We start from the raw sequence: 16,597 nt of genomic DNA on the forward strand, positions 1-16,597 counted from the left end.
CCGGGGCCGGGGGGCCGGGCGGGGAGGGAACGGCCGCCGAGGCGCCGCCGTGACAGGCCGAGGCTTCGCCCTGACAGGTGCCCTCCCCGGCCGTGTCGGGAACGCGGGGCGGGCGGGCTGGCGGCCGCTGCCGAGGCCTGGTGCCGTGCGCCGCTGGCCCTGTGTGTTTGGCTCTCCCTCYAAACACTGGCTTATTTTATTATTATTTATTTGTTTTCCTTCCCGCGCCGCCCAGGTGTGGGGAAGGGTTAACCAGCTCCGGCCTTCCGTGCGGTTGCCAGGCCAGTGCAGAAAGCAGCCGCGTTTCGGGCTGGCCGCCTCTGGGGGAACGGCCGTCTCCCTTCCCTGCCAGCTCTTTTGTGAAACTGCCACTTACTATTTTATTTTTTTTCTTTTTTCCGAAGGTAAAACCTTTGTATTCCCCTCAAACAACCTTGATTGTCTACCGTGACAGGATCTCTGTGCTGTTTCCTTCCACTCTTTCTCCCTCCTCCCCCCACTGCTCCCCGTGGGTTGGTGCAGTAGTCAGAAGAGAGGAGTTCTTCATGACAGTGTTCATTTTCTGACAGGAATTCTGAGGCTGAATAATAAACAATTATATTCTTTCTATTGATTTCTTTAAAAAATCTGTTTCGTCTCAAATACGGGTTTGTGAAATAACCCTGTATAAGGGCTCCCATGTCTTCTGTACTTTTATTAGAAAAGAGCTTTCTATTTGCAGTTCCTCTGCAGTGCTTGCAACCAAAGCACTGCAGCAGAATCTTTTCAGTGAAACAATTAAGGATTTCTTTTGCAAAATTCCGGTACTCTAATGTTGTTTCATGTCTGAGAGGAGGAAATAAATCCTATAAACTTTCAGATTGAAGAGTACAGGTCAGTGGTCAAAAATGGGTATCAGTGGTCAAAAATGGGTATCAAGGCAAGCTTTTTAGCCAGATGTGATTTTTAACTTCCAGATGCTATGTACCAAAATACTCTGTTGATACTGTAAAAGAATTTCTGTGAACTAGATAGGCTAGAAACCAGCAGCAAGGTTCATTGAGTTGCTGGTTTGTTCCATAAGCGTATGGGTGTTTTGCAGTTTATTAGGTAATAAAAATGAAAACAAGATGACTGACAACTTTTTGAGCTTCTGTTGCAATTTGGGTTATGCTTTACATTCATAACATTCCTATTTAACAGGTGGTATGCCAATGACAGGTTAGGTCAGAACAAATATATTTGTTTCCTATTGCTACTTACTTGTGTTTGGGTTTCAGGTTAAGGAACAATGTTGTGACATCAGTAGTTCAGTGACTGACTTGTATGTGTTTGATTATTTCTGCTAGTGTCTTGTGTTACCTTCAGGCTTGTTTAAATATGGCAGTTGCTTGTGGTTATATGAAGGTGTTATAAGATTCAGACTTTTTACTATGTTTTGAAACATACTTCAAAGCATTTTTCAATACTGATGACTGAGTTTTAATAAAAACAAATTACCTTGTTGCAGTGCTAGTTGTGTAGCAAATTAGAGCTTGCTGAATCTAAATTCTGAAATAGTAAATATTTTGCTTTTTTGAAGAGAATTTAGCTGCTTTTTTGAGCAGTTTATCATTAGGTAGTCAGGTATATGCATATGTAAATTGACACTTTGGCAGTGTCCCTTGGTGTTCCAGTTTTTCTTCCCAGCTATTTTACTTCTGGACTATAAGGACCTTCCCTCCCCCCATTGACTGGAATAATCAGTAGATGAGGTCAAAGTAATGTGAACATAACATCTGTAGGTCTGGACCAAATGCTTTTTTACTTGACATTTCACATTTTGAAAAGGGAAAAATTAGTGCTGTAGCTCATTACGTGATGTCATTTCTTGCAAGCAAATTCATAAAGCCTTTTTTTTTGTGATCCTTTTTTTCCATGATTAACAAAAATATATAATTACAAGAGTAGAGCCTTTAATACAACTAGAACAGAGTTGCTATAACAAGTGKGCATTTCTATAGTTTTGCATCAACAAATTAAATGGAAATGTTTAGAAGGTAACAGTTCTTGCTATTTTCTGTAATTTGCATCAATCAGATTTGAAGTAATTGGTTAAGGACACTTTTTTGACTAGTTAATCTTTTTAGGAATGAAGTTTTATCTGAAGAGTAGAAAATGGAACAATCATTCTTTTTTCCTTTTTTCCTGCATTTTTTTTTTTGTTGGTGGTGTGTTTTCACACATCCTCCTCCCCCAGATGAGGAGCAGGGTTACCTCTGAGTGCTTTTATTAGTTACGATCTTYTGCCACCAGTATACCTCTTTCTCTATTCTTTAACATTTTGTGCATAAAGTTTTCATGACTTATTTTATAACTATTCTTACATTTCATAAAAACACTGTTGGCCCTGAACACAGTTGCTCTTCCAAGAGATAATGAACGTACAGTGTGACCTGTTTTGTGGAGCTTGCTTTTATTTTTATTCTTTTTATTCTGGCCCTGTAGGATTTTTTTTTGTTTGTTTGTCTGTGCATTTTGAAAAAAAAAATTGGAAATTTTTTCCTTAGTGAGTGCAAATTAATGCTTTTCTCCTTGGATGGTAGTTACAAAATTGTATGCCTCTGAAGATAGCTGCTAGCCATATTCYTTGGACCCTAGTGAGGAGGCAAGAAAAAGTTACTTTTGGAAAATGCTTATTCCCTSCCTAAGAAGAGATGCAATGATAAAAGGAGCTGCTACAGCCAAGCAGGAGATAATACTTCATATTTCTTACCTAAATTTTGAGTACCATTCTTTTATGGCATATATGAGGACAGTATTTAATGCCAAAGGCATTGACAGTGCACAGACTATAATAGCTCTCTAAGGGGATAGCAGAAAGGGTGATGGATGCTATCTAAGAAAATTGTGATGAGCTGAGTCCCTGAGGAACAATAGATAGTATTTAATTTTTTCTTGCACCTATTATGGCAGAGCTTTTCTGATTTTGTTGTTAAGCAGGCTGGGAAAAGTTGATACCAATGTGCTCACAGCTGAGATCTAAGTGTGTTTTTTTTTTTGTTTGTTTGTTTTTTGTTTTTTTTTTTTTTGTTTTTTTTTTTTTAATATCTAGGTGGAGCATTGGGTTTTGTATAAGGTTGAGAGTAGAAGAGCTGTTGGGCAAGTGAACCCATATGTGTAGGGTAAGGTGTTTTTTGTTGTTTTAATGGAAATGAGAGTATTGAAAAGTCTGGGGAGTGTTTAGTGCRGTGGGGTAGCTTTGTTTGTTTGTTTTGTCTAGTTAGTTCTGTGTGAAATTGCAACTGTTCTTGCAAGTTAACCATGACTGGCGTATACTTAATGTCTGACTAGACAATACACATCACAGTGTTGAGATTTAATATTACAATGAATATTTATATCTCTTTAACTGTTTTTGATGTTCCTGACCTATTAAGACAGATAATTTATAAAACACAGACAAAATATGYGTATCTACAGTAGTTATTTTTGAATTATCTTCCAGATAATTCCTCAGAAAGGTTGCTACTACTAAAGCTCTATTCTGCATAGTCTAAAATAGTCTATGTATATAGACRAGAAGAAGACACGTCACTTTAATACACTTAAAATACAATTAATTTTGGGAATTTTCAGTGATGTTGAGATAATTATACATCTCTGAATTAATTGCAATATATTTTATCAGCCACACTGGTATCACCCTTGTTTGCTGCATAAATCTGAACTGACTGTAGAGAATAATTTGCAAGTTTATCAGCCATTATTAATGGAGTTATTTATTGCAACAAAGCTTAAAGGCCACTTCATATTTTTTGGATCGCATCGCTTTTTCTTTTTCTAGGATGATAGAATGTGGCCTGTTCTAGAATTAAATAAGTTTATTAGCTTCAATATGTCAAAGAAAGAGTACAGTTCATATCTTACTCTGATATTATATTTAAATATATGTAATAGATCCATGCACATTATAGTGAAATGTATGAGAATTTTGAGTCAAATGATCACGTCTATTTATATTTCTCTTCACAGATTAATGTAGGTCAGATTGTTGCCTGTTGCAGACTTCAGAAAGAATAGGTATCTATTTGAAAACAAAATACCACTCTGCTAGTTCAAGTTACGTTAATCTAAAAAAAGATGAAGTTTGATGTGAAATACAGGCCACCTCCTTATATTGTAGAAACCATTCTAAATTGTTCTATTATTAATATAAATATAGCATACAGCTGTGGAACAGAACCCATTATGTTAAGAGTTGTCCGTACATAGAATAAAGACGGTGCGTTTTGTGAAGAGTTTGTGGTCTAGTGCTTACTCTTAAAACTCTTATTTATTTCATCTTAAAACTSCAGAGTTTTAGCTGCTGAATGTTTATATCCATTTTTTTCTACTGCATAATGTGTAGATGTTAGCATCATTTAAAAACCAGCAATTTTGAAAAGAAAAAGATTGGAGGATTACAGAAACCAAACCATTGCATAATTCAGGGAAGAAGTGTATTCGTYCCTCTCCATGATGACTTGCTATTAGAACCTACTGTCTTATATGTGTGTACTTCTTATATGTATGTCTGACTTGATATTACCATACATTGATTACAAGCATGAGCAGCTCGCAATATTTCAGGTTTTAAATGAATCCCAACAAAATGATTTTTTTTTCTTTCTTAAATTGGAAATTGTATTGTTAGGTGATTTTTAAATATCTTTAAAGTCTTTATCGCTTCTTTCATGAAGAGCTTTCCCATCTGTCCTGAGTCATATTGCTTACTAATTCTTAAATTATATGAGTCTTAGAATAAGCAGTTTATAATATTTATTTACTAACGGTTTGCAGTGGAACGTTTTTCTGGTAGTTTGAGAGTCTTTCATTAGAATCAGTTAAACTTGGAAGCATGTAATAATCTAATGTATGAGGCAGTATAGCCATTGAATATCCTCAGTGTTTTGAGTCTTTCAAAGCAATTTTRTGTGATAGTCAATAATGGAATTGTGCAATAATAGACACCATCCTTCAGAAGATTTGTGTGTCAAGAACAATAATGCTAATAAGAGGGTAAAGTATAAATTCTATAATAAATCCCAGGGCATGCAAATATATGAACTGTTTAGTCAAGGAAAAATGTTATTAACATAAATTTTCACTCAGTTTATCCAGATTTTGAGTCACTCTAGTGGTTTTCTTAAATCTTGCTCTTAAGCAAGTATTTGTAATCTTGCTTGTATTTCTGAGTGCTGGTTTATCACTGTGGTGGACTAGGATATTGGAGCAACTGAATTCCTTTCAAGGCTGTGGTTTCACAATGCAGATGAGCTGAATTAACCATTTCCTGTGACCAGTGGAAAAGGTTTTGTTTCCTTCTTCCTTGCTCTTGGCTGCTCATACCCACCSTTTGCTTTGAACCTACTCTGGTGCTTGTCTCGGTAAGCAGATCCAGGTCACAAAAAATACAAAAAAAATTGTTGAATATATGGTGGTGTGTACACACAGACTATAAATGCATCAAGTAACAATTATGTTTTGATAGGTTATTGTCAGCGCTGGTACAAGAGAGAGAGCAGGCAGCTTGGCTGAGRGTGATAGCAAAGAAGGGGAAAGAAAAGTGAACTCATCATTTTGGTATCAGTGAGCTGTTTATTCAGTTTAATTGTATTGTGATGCTGTATCCCGAATGACACATTTTGAATTTTGTTCTCTGGCTATTTACCAAGTGAGTAGAACAGTAAATGAAAGTTAAGATCTCTGCAGTGCAGCAATGTTGTTACTTCAGAGATAGTTATGTCTCACCAATTTTTACATCTTTATTGAGAAATTTTGTGTTTTCCCTGAAACAGGAGCAAGTAAGGGATTTTGTTTTTACGGTAAAACTTGTGGTCTTTTAGGAGGTCTTGGGAAGCAAATATAAAAACTTGAGACCAAAAAAGGGAAAAATGAAGAATACCAAATTATAGGATTTTAAATCAGTATGATGTTTAGGTAAAGGTCACTGCTTTTCTGTCACTCTTTTCATTTTTCAGTATTGCACTCCTCCTAATTTCTGCCCATTCTTCCCTCATCCTTTAACATTTTTACTGTAATTTAGCTTAGTTCTTCAGTAGTGGAAATACTTTTTTTTAATTTTCATGTCTTTGCTTTGCTCAGCRGCAGAATTCTAGTTGTGTGTGAGGGGATTATAGCTCTAAAATTACTATTATGTTTAATGGATTCCAACTTTAACAGGAAACAATAGTTTATCTAGTCTAAACTTATGTTTATTGCAGACACTGTATTTCACTTGCATGTCCTTTCATCTACTTTAAGTTTCACTGRAGGATTTCAGCTTTCACATGACTAAACTATTGCTTTACATAGACAGAATGGGGGAAACTGAGGCTTCAGTTCTGTATGGCTGAAGCTCACCTAACTGCAGGGGCCATAATCCTGTATTCCCTGCTGCTACCTCTCTTGTGTTGGCTCTGGTATTTATCTGAATCTGTGCTGAGCCATTTCTGTATGCTAACTCAGCAGGAAGCTGTTTGCCTTTTTTTTTTTTTTTTTTTTGTTAGTTTAGCACACTGAAACTATCTCAATGCAGGCTCAGATAAGCACTGGAACTAGTGCAAGAATTTTGCCGGAAGTGTGTAGCTTGCAGGAAGGATGTCATCAGTTTTATTAATTTAGGTTGCTGGGACTGTGAGCCTGAAAAAAACCTCCAAACTGGAGAATGAGTATGGTAAGAATGTCTTGAAAATGTTAGTATATGATCTGTGTCCCAGGTGGCAGTGAAGAGTAACTTCCCTGCTCTCTGAAATGAAAACAAGGAGATGACACAGTGCCCAAGGTCTGTGCCAGGCTGTACTAGGAGAATTTTCCAATCCCAGATCCCATAGGTTGACCCCATGCACGTGAGCATGGTGCTAGCATGTAATAAAGAGAATTGGAAGCATTTTCAGTCCTTTCTCCTCTCCCCGGGAGCCAATCTTTGATTCCACAGGACAAGACCTGTCCTCCCCAAAACCAAAATGCMCTTGGCTAGTTGTGTAGTTAGATTAATCTACAAAGGTGAAACAGCTGACGGTAGTTGTGAGATTTCATTATAGTTATCACACCAAAGCCAGTAGACAATCAATATATTATCAATATGAGGAAAAAAAAGCATTGTCTGACTTGCTGTCATGATCTGTGAAGGAAATGAACAGGATGGTTTGAGACTGGCAAAAATTACCATAGCCATTAGGGGTTTGTATGTGTTTGTGTGTGTATGTATGTGTATGTATTTCTCAAAGAAGCTGGGTTAAATTTTAGTTTAAAATCACAGGTACATTTTAAATTGAGGAGATGTACTTTGAATGTATATTTACATCARAATCCTTTTCCAACCCTATTTCCTAGTGCAATTTGTCTACAGTACAGTGCTGTATCTGTTGGTATTCTAGTGATTTGCCTGAAACTGTAAGTTACCTGTTGTCATCTTATCTGCCATATTGGACATATGAGAAAGTACATGGCTGACAGCCATCTCTTAAATCCTTTAAGACAATATTTATAGTATGTGAGTATACTAAGTGTTTAGTTTTTTWAAAAAATGGTCAGAGAGGGTCCTTAAATTGCAAGTTGCTGTTCAGATGCATTGACAGAGGTTTTTCTGCTCTGTATTTAAAAACAGCAAGTTCTTGGAATTAAAACAACTGTATATTATTCTGCAGGTATAATGAATGGGATAAWGGCTATTTAGGCTCCAAACATTTGGACTGTATGTGCGCTTTGGGAGATTACTGAGTTTTTGAAACAGTGTTTTTAATTAAATTGTTAAACTCATCTCTGTATGCAGCTTTAATTCTGCACGCAGCTCTGAATGTCTCAGCATGCCTGATGCTCGATTTCCATAAATACTCCTTTATTATTCCCAATTATCTAAATTTTGGAGGATTTTAGCTGCAAGTCTGAATTGTAGTTTTCCAATAGTGGAAAAAAACTGTAATGGTTGACCTTCCTTATGCTTCTAAATCCTGTCAGACACGATGCAATTATTTTAAAACTGTATCACATGCRTTGATGTCTATTCTAGCCCATGTCACTTGGAAACATTTTCAGTCTTTTCTCTCAGTAACTTCTTAGTGTATTGATGTTAGTCTATCTACCATTTACTGCTATTTATTACCAYTTCAGCAACAGCTTGTTTGATATGGTAGCATACTTTGAGAGTCCATTTGAAACATTTGTTTTGTATTTTTTTTCTTGCAAAAAAGGTCACCCAAAGCCAACAGACAAAAAGGAAAACGTAAAAAGGCAAAAAACTCCAAATTAAAACTCCTGACAAAATCAGTTTTTGTTTTTATGGTGATGAAGAGCAGTAATACTTGCTTTTGTAACTCTTCATAGCATGTAAAATCATGAACCAGGCTTAAATCAGTTTAAACTGTGAACTACTACAAACTACTTCATTTACCCCAATGTGCTTTTGGAGTCCAGCTATAATAAAGTGGTTTAATTTATGTGTCAGCTAGTGTGCTTTTGCTCATTTTTAACTAAATATAGAGGACTTCTGAACTGATTCCCATTTACCAAACTTTTGACTCTTTTGATCTGTTTTTTACACTAGAGTGTTTGTATTTTACAGTTTGAATGTATAGTCACAAAAAGCATTTTATGGGCCATCTAAGCATAGGTGCTTTGGTTGAGAAGAAGGGAGGGCAATCTTCCTGAGGCTAGCACCTCTTCTTCAGCCTGCTGCCCTCAGAGTTTGGAAGTGCTGAAASGTCTTGGCACAGAATTACAAGCTTGATCTTGGAGTGTGCATGTACTTGCCTGTAGTTTTTCAGAAGCAGGAAAGCGCTTTTGGTCAGCTTTATCTTATTTCACAAAGAACTTTTTCAAATGCTAATGTCTTGGCAGACTCTCTTCCAGTGCTCAGAGAAACTAGTATCCCTATTGTGACTAAATTTCTTTAAATTCTTTTATTTTTCCTTTCCCTGTCCTGCAACGAAATCATTCAGTTATCCTTCTCATTCTGTTAAGTATTGCAGCTTTCTTTTGAGAAAATGTACCTTCAGACAGGTGAARGAATGCAATAATGTGAGTGTAGTAATTTATGGGGGTATGTGTGCTTATACTGGAATACACAAAATCTGATGTGCTGAGGACTTATAAATGATAACCATGTTTCTAACATCCTTCGGAAAACATTTGATTAAAAATTTCCTTCCTCTCTCAGGAAAAAAACAAGTGCTAAGTATAATTTCTATTTGAAAGCACATTTTTGAATTTGAAAAAATTTGGTGTGTTTAATGCAAATTCTTTCTATACTTTAATTTTCTTACCCTTTGACTGGGAAAAGAGAGATCCATTTTACTGATCTAGGAATGATATGTTTTATATCACTTCTACAATATATGTATTATACTGTAACAACTGTAAGCTCAGTGACTTTAGCAGAGTGTGATTTGTGGTAAGCATATTTAAGAAACCTGTAAACTTGAGTTGATATTAGTCCTGGTATCTTTTATCTTATGCATTCACCTGAAGGAGGTCTTGAGGTGTCTATTTAAAATTTCTACGGCGTGAAAATCTTAGCTAAACCAAGGCTCTGTGGAAGCACAAGTGTATTTGTGTATTGGCCTGCCTGCTCAGAAAAGTAGCTTACCCTCTGCGTACTTAAGCATCTGCATACATGGTCCTCATTGATCGTATTACATTGGTTGTGAATTATCTTTTTCTTCAGATAACTTGGTGCATAAGTAGAGACTGGGTTTTCTTTCTGTTTCTTGACTTGCATTGGAGCAAATTATCCATGCTGACATTTGTGTACTTAATGTTTCCTGTCTCTACAATTGGGATTTGGATGTATAATTTCAATCTCTATTACCCTTTGAAATCTATGGAGGAAAAATAGGAATAGGAATTCAGATATGCAAGTACAGCAATCTTTACAGTGATTTTGAGGAGGGGAAAAGCAGGTGTCCTGTTTAAGATCTGTAATGGTTTGAATTTTACTGTGGCTTATTTATTTATTATAATTAATAAATCAATTTCTTGCATCTATTTTTTCATATTGATAATGAAAAGTGCTGATAGAGTAGTGTTTTTGTAGGGATTTCTCTTTAGAAAACAAGACTAAAATGAACAGATTTAATTTAAAATAATGTATATATTATGTTAAATAGAAGAAAAGAGAAATAGTTGACCTTCTGTGCTTGAAAAGAARAGAATAAGTTTCAGCAATTCTTGCATCTCATAATGAAAAAGAATCGTATTCCGGACTAGCTTGGCAAAACAGATATATACTGCACAATAAAATCTAAGGGGAATATATAAATATATAAACACCTATGAGACTTTCTGCAGCCTTTTGATACAATTGTAAGTGAACCCTCTGTCTGCTGTTTGGATATTCTCAAATGCAGTGAAATTCAGTGGAGATTTGTAATTTCTGTAACTGCAGCCAGCTGAAATATTATGTTGCTATGTTCTTTGCCTTTTAGCTAATCAGAAATGCAGTTGATTTCTTTATATTGTAGGAAATGGCTCAACATTGAAGATGAGACAATATAGATTTTAATGAACAAAGCAATCTGATGGTAACAAAAGTTAGCTTAGTATGTTACTAAAAATTAAATAGCTCAAACTTTATGACATATATAGAATGCATTACCTTGTATCAAAACCCACATACACTAAACACAGTCCATACACCATAATTTTATGCTCTAATAATGTTAAGTGTTGCATATAACTAAGGAAGTTTAAAATTAATAAATTTTATATTTGCATATTAGGCATTTATGGTATAGCTTATATAGGAGGAAGAAAGAAATGAGAATAGTAAGGGAAGACAGAGGAACAAAGTGGGTAAGTTAATAAAACAGGCAAGCCTTAAAATTATGATATTGTGCATGTATTATTCTATTTTAATCCTTTTGAKCTCTTGCTTTTCTCTATCACCTCTTAGTGTATTTTTAATTGCTTATGTTCAGAAATCTTAGTTCASAGCTTTATATGCATGAAATGGAAAGACATTTTATATATACTATGATGAAAAACTGTATACTTTTAAATAAATTTTATTTCTAGTTTTACTCTAATTTTGTATTTCATTATTCCATGAGGTTTTTGGAGGTTGTGAGGGTCATGTCATCAAAACTGAATTCCTGACTCAGTATAGTTATTCAGCTGACAGATTTACAATTTGGAAACCGTGTATCTATGGACTATATTAGAGAAAGGGAGGGACATACACTATGCTTGTATTACTTTTGTTAATCAGATTAATAATAAAGTAGATACAGGTGCTCTCAATTATTTCAGAAGAATTATTTCAGAAATTATTATTTCAGAAGTGAGAATCACAGGAAAAAAGGAAGGGGAAGTTAAGTGRCATATGTATTTATTTTAAAAGATATTGACAGTCCAGGAGGGAAAACAGGCTTCAGATTTGGACACTCCCATGTAGTTTGCATCTGCGTTTGTATGTAATGCAGTTATATTTTAAGTAAGGCTTTTATAACTTATGCTTTTTTGTTTTGTTTAGAAGAATTCAGCYGGTAGGAATAGTTGGAAGAGCGGTACAATGTGTGTTAATATAGTCTCATTTTTCCCTCAAATATTTATTCATGTGATGATTTGTTTTCCTGGCAGATATAGATATGATCTGTTTTTGAAGAACAACCAGGCTGATTTTTTTTCCATCCTTCCAAAAGCAAAGGAACCCTTTCCTTTTAAGAAATTTCCTCCAACCTCCCAGTTACTAACAAGTTAATTTTTTAAGTTGATGCATTTTAGATGTCTGAAGTGTTTCTACTAATTTTTTTTCCAATAAACCTATCAAAATGATGCATGTTTTCTGAGGAGGAAGGAAGACTGCTTGGGATCAGAAAATGTTTTTGTTTCCARCAAAAGCCATTAAAAGAAGACAGTGTTATTCCTGAATGTTGAAGCAGGCTAAATACAGTTTCTTAGTAGCTTTTTTTCCCTTCTCCTACTGCTAACATGTAGAGAAGATTAATGCAGCAATTCTGTGGATCACAAAAGAAGCAGAGAACTCATTATTTTGCCCTCCTACAGTTAGTATGTAAAGATCTATGTAGAAAATGTAGCTCATAGTCTGTCGTAAGAGAGGTGGGTTATTCGAGGTCTGTTGTGTTTCATAGTTTGGGGGGATGTTTGTTTGTTTTTTTCCTTTCTATGTCACTTGCTCGCTCTCTTTTCCCTTTTGTCCATTAAGAGAACGGATTGAGCTGCAGAATATTCCTCTAGCTTTGCCTGTATGATTGTAGAGTAAGAGCTAAATGCACTGTTGGTGCTATTTCTCTGTATGTTCTCCACTCTAGATCCTGTATGGTGCTGACAGGAATGATGATAAACATTYGTTGTCCTTTGACATGAAGAGGGAATCGTAAACATAGTTTACCGTTTTATATTCTGTCTTGCTTGAATTATATCCAGCAAGAGGAAAGATTTTTGCCAAGTGTGGAGTAGTGCTTGGACGATAGTATTTTCTGGCATAAATATGTTTTTTTTGTTGTTGTTAGCTGATTGGTCTTTCTAAAATGTTTTGTTGGTTTAAGACAACGTATCATGGAAATGTCTTTGATAGCTATTAAAATCATTTGCTCTTGGAACTTCTGCCCTTGTCATTGCCCCCGTCAACAGAAAAATCACTTATGTCTCTTGTGAGACAGATGGAGCCTTATATGTAGATTTACTAAGATGAATACTTAATATTTGTCATAACTTTGTTTGATATTATAATAAAGTTTAGTATTGCACAATGAGAGGATAGCAAAACTCCCCTAGTGCCACTTTGCCTAATTAGGTGAAACTTGATCTAGCCTATCTTGTTCCTGTCACAGCTGTGGCCTGTCTTGTTTCTTTAGAACATCTTATCACTGCTCGTCATTACTGCTTGAATTCTTATGCCAGTAGACCAAAAATATTCCATTTAAGTAGTTTTTCAGTGTAGTTGCATAGAAACTGTTCTAGGTTTTAGCTCCACACAATATATTTATATTCACTAGTATTTACAGCTATCCACATGAAGAGTATTTTAAGGATGGTTCTTCAGAATATTATCAAAACATCAAAAGAGAAATCTTGGCTACCAGAAAAGACTGGACTGAACTCTAAAAATTGGAAGGACAGAGTTATAAAAAAGAAGGTGGGATTACTTAGTTTTGTGTTTATTTGCTGTAAAATAAAGCATTGTATGTTTTCCTTTTGTAAAACCTAACAGTGAATCTTTGTAAGGATTAGAATGTTTGCATGTGGAATTTTCCTTTGAAGATCACAGATTGTCATCACATAGGTTTGTTTTATAAATGAAATGTCTAAAATGTGTCAATTTGTGTTGTATAAGTTCAGTTTAATGTTCTTCTTGATTCAGCCACAGTAGAGACCTGAGAACAAAACAGAACAGTTCTTAAATCTGGAAGTCGTTATTTTCTATTATGTGCAATTTCCACTCTGATGATTGGAAGAAAACTAACTCTAGACTGCCTCTTGAATCCCAAGGGATTTATTCTCTTTTCAATTTTTACATTTTTTTTGCCAAGTCAGATAACATTACATCTATGACTGAGTGGTTGGTATTGCCTGAAAGCAGTACACCAAACAATCAGTATTTTGTTAATACTGATACTTTTGTTAATTCCACTCAGTGGAATAAATCTATTCCTGTGTATTAAAAACAAAGGGCAAGAGYAGCAATGATTTCAGCTGCAACTAGACAGATTGAATTCTGTGTTTGTAGATTTCATGAAAAGTTGCTTCTGGTTCTGTATGTAAAATRAAACAGAAAGTGTTCCCGTGCTGCAAAATTGCCTTTATTAGTTGATGAAAGGCATAGTGTCTTTAGTAAGGATACTTRGTTTAATATTATTCTTATAATGTAATAAATGAAAAGACCCAAATGTCTCTGTAACTTTTTTGAATAGATTATTTTCAATGTGATGGTTTGGTCAAGCTTTTATGGAATTCAGTGTGTTTTGGATGACTTTGCTGTAGCTGTTGACAAGGTCGAACACAAGACTGTAGAAATATCAGCACCTTCCCTAGCCCTAGCCAAAATATTTTTTAATAATGTGAGTACACTTAGTTCTCTGATACAAATTCTGTTGGATATTTCCACCTCATGCGGATTTTGAAGACTGATTGTCTTTCAGGAAAATAAACTCAAAACCTCATGCTTAACCTTGTTCTTCAGCTTTGCCTCACGTTGCCAGAATGAGTGGTCTTTCAAAACAGATTATAATCTAATCYAAATATGCCAAAACTGAATAGGACCTGTCCTCATGCTCATCCACAATAAAAGTATAATATTTTATTTTTTTAATCTGTTGTCTGATCTTTAATCTTTAAAGGAGTTGGTGTTTGTAATGTTTGTTTTGTTTTATTTTAATTTTGATGAATATAACTTCTTCTGTGTGGGAAGCTGAGATTCTCATGCAATCAAGTGATCTCTGAAGCTGAGTCGTTTTGGAGTCATTTTCTTTTGTTTTTAATTTATTGCTAATCCATGTGAGTTTTATAACACTGCAGTTATATTGTTTTTCAACAGCATGTCTTCCTTGCAWGCTTTGGAAAGTAAAATGTTTAGTAGCAAGTATTTATTCTTGGCTATCCTTAATGAAAACAGTAAATGTCATAGTAAAACACTGAGGCTTYTGAGCTGTTTGATTTGAAGGAGCTCAATCTTCTGCTTTACCTTCTGAAATTGGTTAATAGATGGCAAAGATTTATTTGGAATAGTCCTGTAACAAATCAGAGAATACCACTTTGCAAACTTAGAATACTTGCCTGTGAACCCAGTAAGAGTGGCTGGGAAAGGAAGCATCAACTGGTGAGAGCACAGAGTCCTTCAAGAGTTACCAGTTTCCACCTTTAATAGTAGATTTGTATGTTATGAAAGATGGCATATGGCCCATGGTCTTTTAGGCAGTGGAACAAAATGAATTTGCAGAGGAAATCTCAAAACCTTTGTCTGGGAAGAATAAAACTGTCTCCCTTTGTGTTGTATGTTGGCTAACAAAGAAATGCGCTCAGCAAGAAATTGTTGGTGCGTCTAGAATTATCACCACTCTGAAGTCTCTTGCATGGTAACTAGTGTCTTGGCAGTCCTTTCGCAGAATTATTTGCRTCAAGGAGCAACAACAAGATCTCTTGCTGTTCCTCCAGATGTAACAATTTAGGAATCAAGCCAACAGATAATATGATGCAAGGATGTTGAACTCACTCTGTAGCAAGTGCCAAATTACGATTTCCACTAGCAAACATCACAAAAGGCATGTTTTATAGATTTGTGTAACTTCAGGCTGTATTCCTTTAGCTAATGACATTAAATATTGCACTTAAATTTCCTTTTAAATTAATAGTTTTATTGTAATACAACCTCTTTATTAACTTGTCCCTTTTCAGCTATACTCATTTTCCCTTCTGTAGCCAGTGTTAACTTCCTTTCTTTTTAATAAATTTGTCCAAATCCTAGCTGCTGCTTGGTTTTAAAGGAACCATCTGAATTTAACAGGAGGCATTCCAGTGTTGTGACAAACAGCAAATAGCTTCCATAAAGATAATATGTGAAGAGCTGGCTATCGTTTAGCACCGTAGCTTGACAACAACTTCTAATACAACAAAGTATATTCTGAAATCTGGTATAGGATTATAATGTCTGAATGGTCATGTCAGCTGCCTTCTGTCTTGGCATGTGCAGGAAACTTTCATTTGTTAGGTCAGTTGTTTTTCAGCTGTATTTGTATCTTGTTCGTCATAGACTGCAGAGCATCCATTTGAGTCTCCGTGGATTGCTTGGGTTGTTCATACATGTGAAATTCTTAGCTGCTTTCGTTTCCATTAGGTGTGTCCTAGAGCACTGGAAGTCTCTTAATGAGCTACTGTTATATTTTCATTAATAATCTGCAGACCTACCTTGGTTAGTTGAATCTTTCAATGTGTGGTGATAATTGCTCTTYCTTTAGCAAAAACTGTAGCTTATTCCTCTGTCATGGAAAGTCTGTCTTGTCTGAAGGAGGAAAAAGCTTCAAATTCTATATCTTCAATTGATTTGTAGCTTTTTATATTTCTGTAACAAAGAGCAAGAAAGCTGTAAGTATCCCTTCAGCAACTAAATATCAAGGTTTTTCAAATAGTCTGAATCCTGTTCRCTAGCTGTCAGACATAAAAGCTCATTTACTGAAGAAAGACAAAGACAAGAGTTACCAAAGTCCTCAAAGGAAAATCTGTGGCTGTTCTCTCTGCGTGAAACCATGACATAAAAAAAATGAAGGAAAAACTTTTAATAAAAAAGATCCTTTTAATGGTATGCTTGCAGGTTTCTATAACAATTATTAAATACTTTTTTTAAAGTGGCGACTTGTGTGCTGTAGCAAGAGAAGTGATTTTGTACTCCATTACTGAATTTGTTCATTACTGAGYTGACCAACAAGATTTTCCCCCACCACCACTTCATTTCCTGTAGCTCGGTTGTCTTGTGCAGAGCTGCATGATTGTGGATTTTTTTTTTCTTTTTTCTTTTTCTTCTTTCAGTGATCACCAAGGTGTAAGTGAGTGCAACTTGTTTATGGGCTTATCCAAAGAATGCTTTAATGAGATGAGTATAGCTAAAGTAGATTTAAGTAACATTACGTTTTCTAATTTGATCTGA

General features: G+C 35.3%; 1 protein-coding gene across 5 annotated transcripts in view; it reads left to right on the top strand.

Annotated features, from left to right (window-relative positions):
- The first annotated feature begins 3,119 nt into the window (after positions 1 to 3,119).
- Positions 3,120 to 16,597, top strand: part of PPP1R13B (protein phosphatase 1 regulatory subunit 13B) — a 70,550-nt gene continuing 57,072 nt past the window's right edge. For 4 of the 5 annotated variants that reach the window (XM_085317355.1, XM_085317358.1, XM_085317356.1 and 1 more), the window contains exon 1: positions 12,901 to 13,096. In XM_085317355.1, the coding sequence (XP_085173481.1) occupies positions 12,974 to 13,096 (123 nt within the window). In that variant the 5' untranslated portion in view covers positions 12,901 to 12,973. Of the gene's footprint in view, positions 3,144 to 12,900; positions 13,097 to 16,597 lie in introns of those variants that run through there. The other variant, XM_085317357.1, reaches the window with a different exon arrangement.

Source organism: Rhea americana, unplaced genomic scaffold (genome assembly GCF_003343005.1).
Source record: "Rhea americana isolate MKP2758 unplaced genomic scaffold, rheAme1 scaffold_5, whole genome shotgun sequence".
Taxonomy (NCBI): Eukaryota; Metazoa; Chordata; class Aves; order Rheiformes; family Rheidae; genus Rhea; species Rhea americana.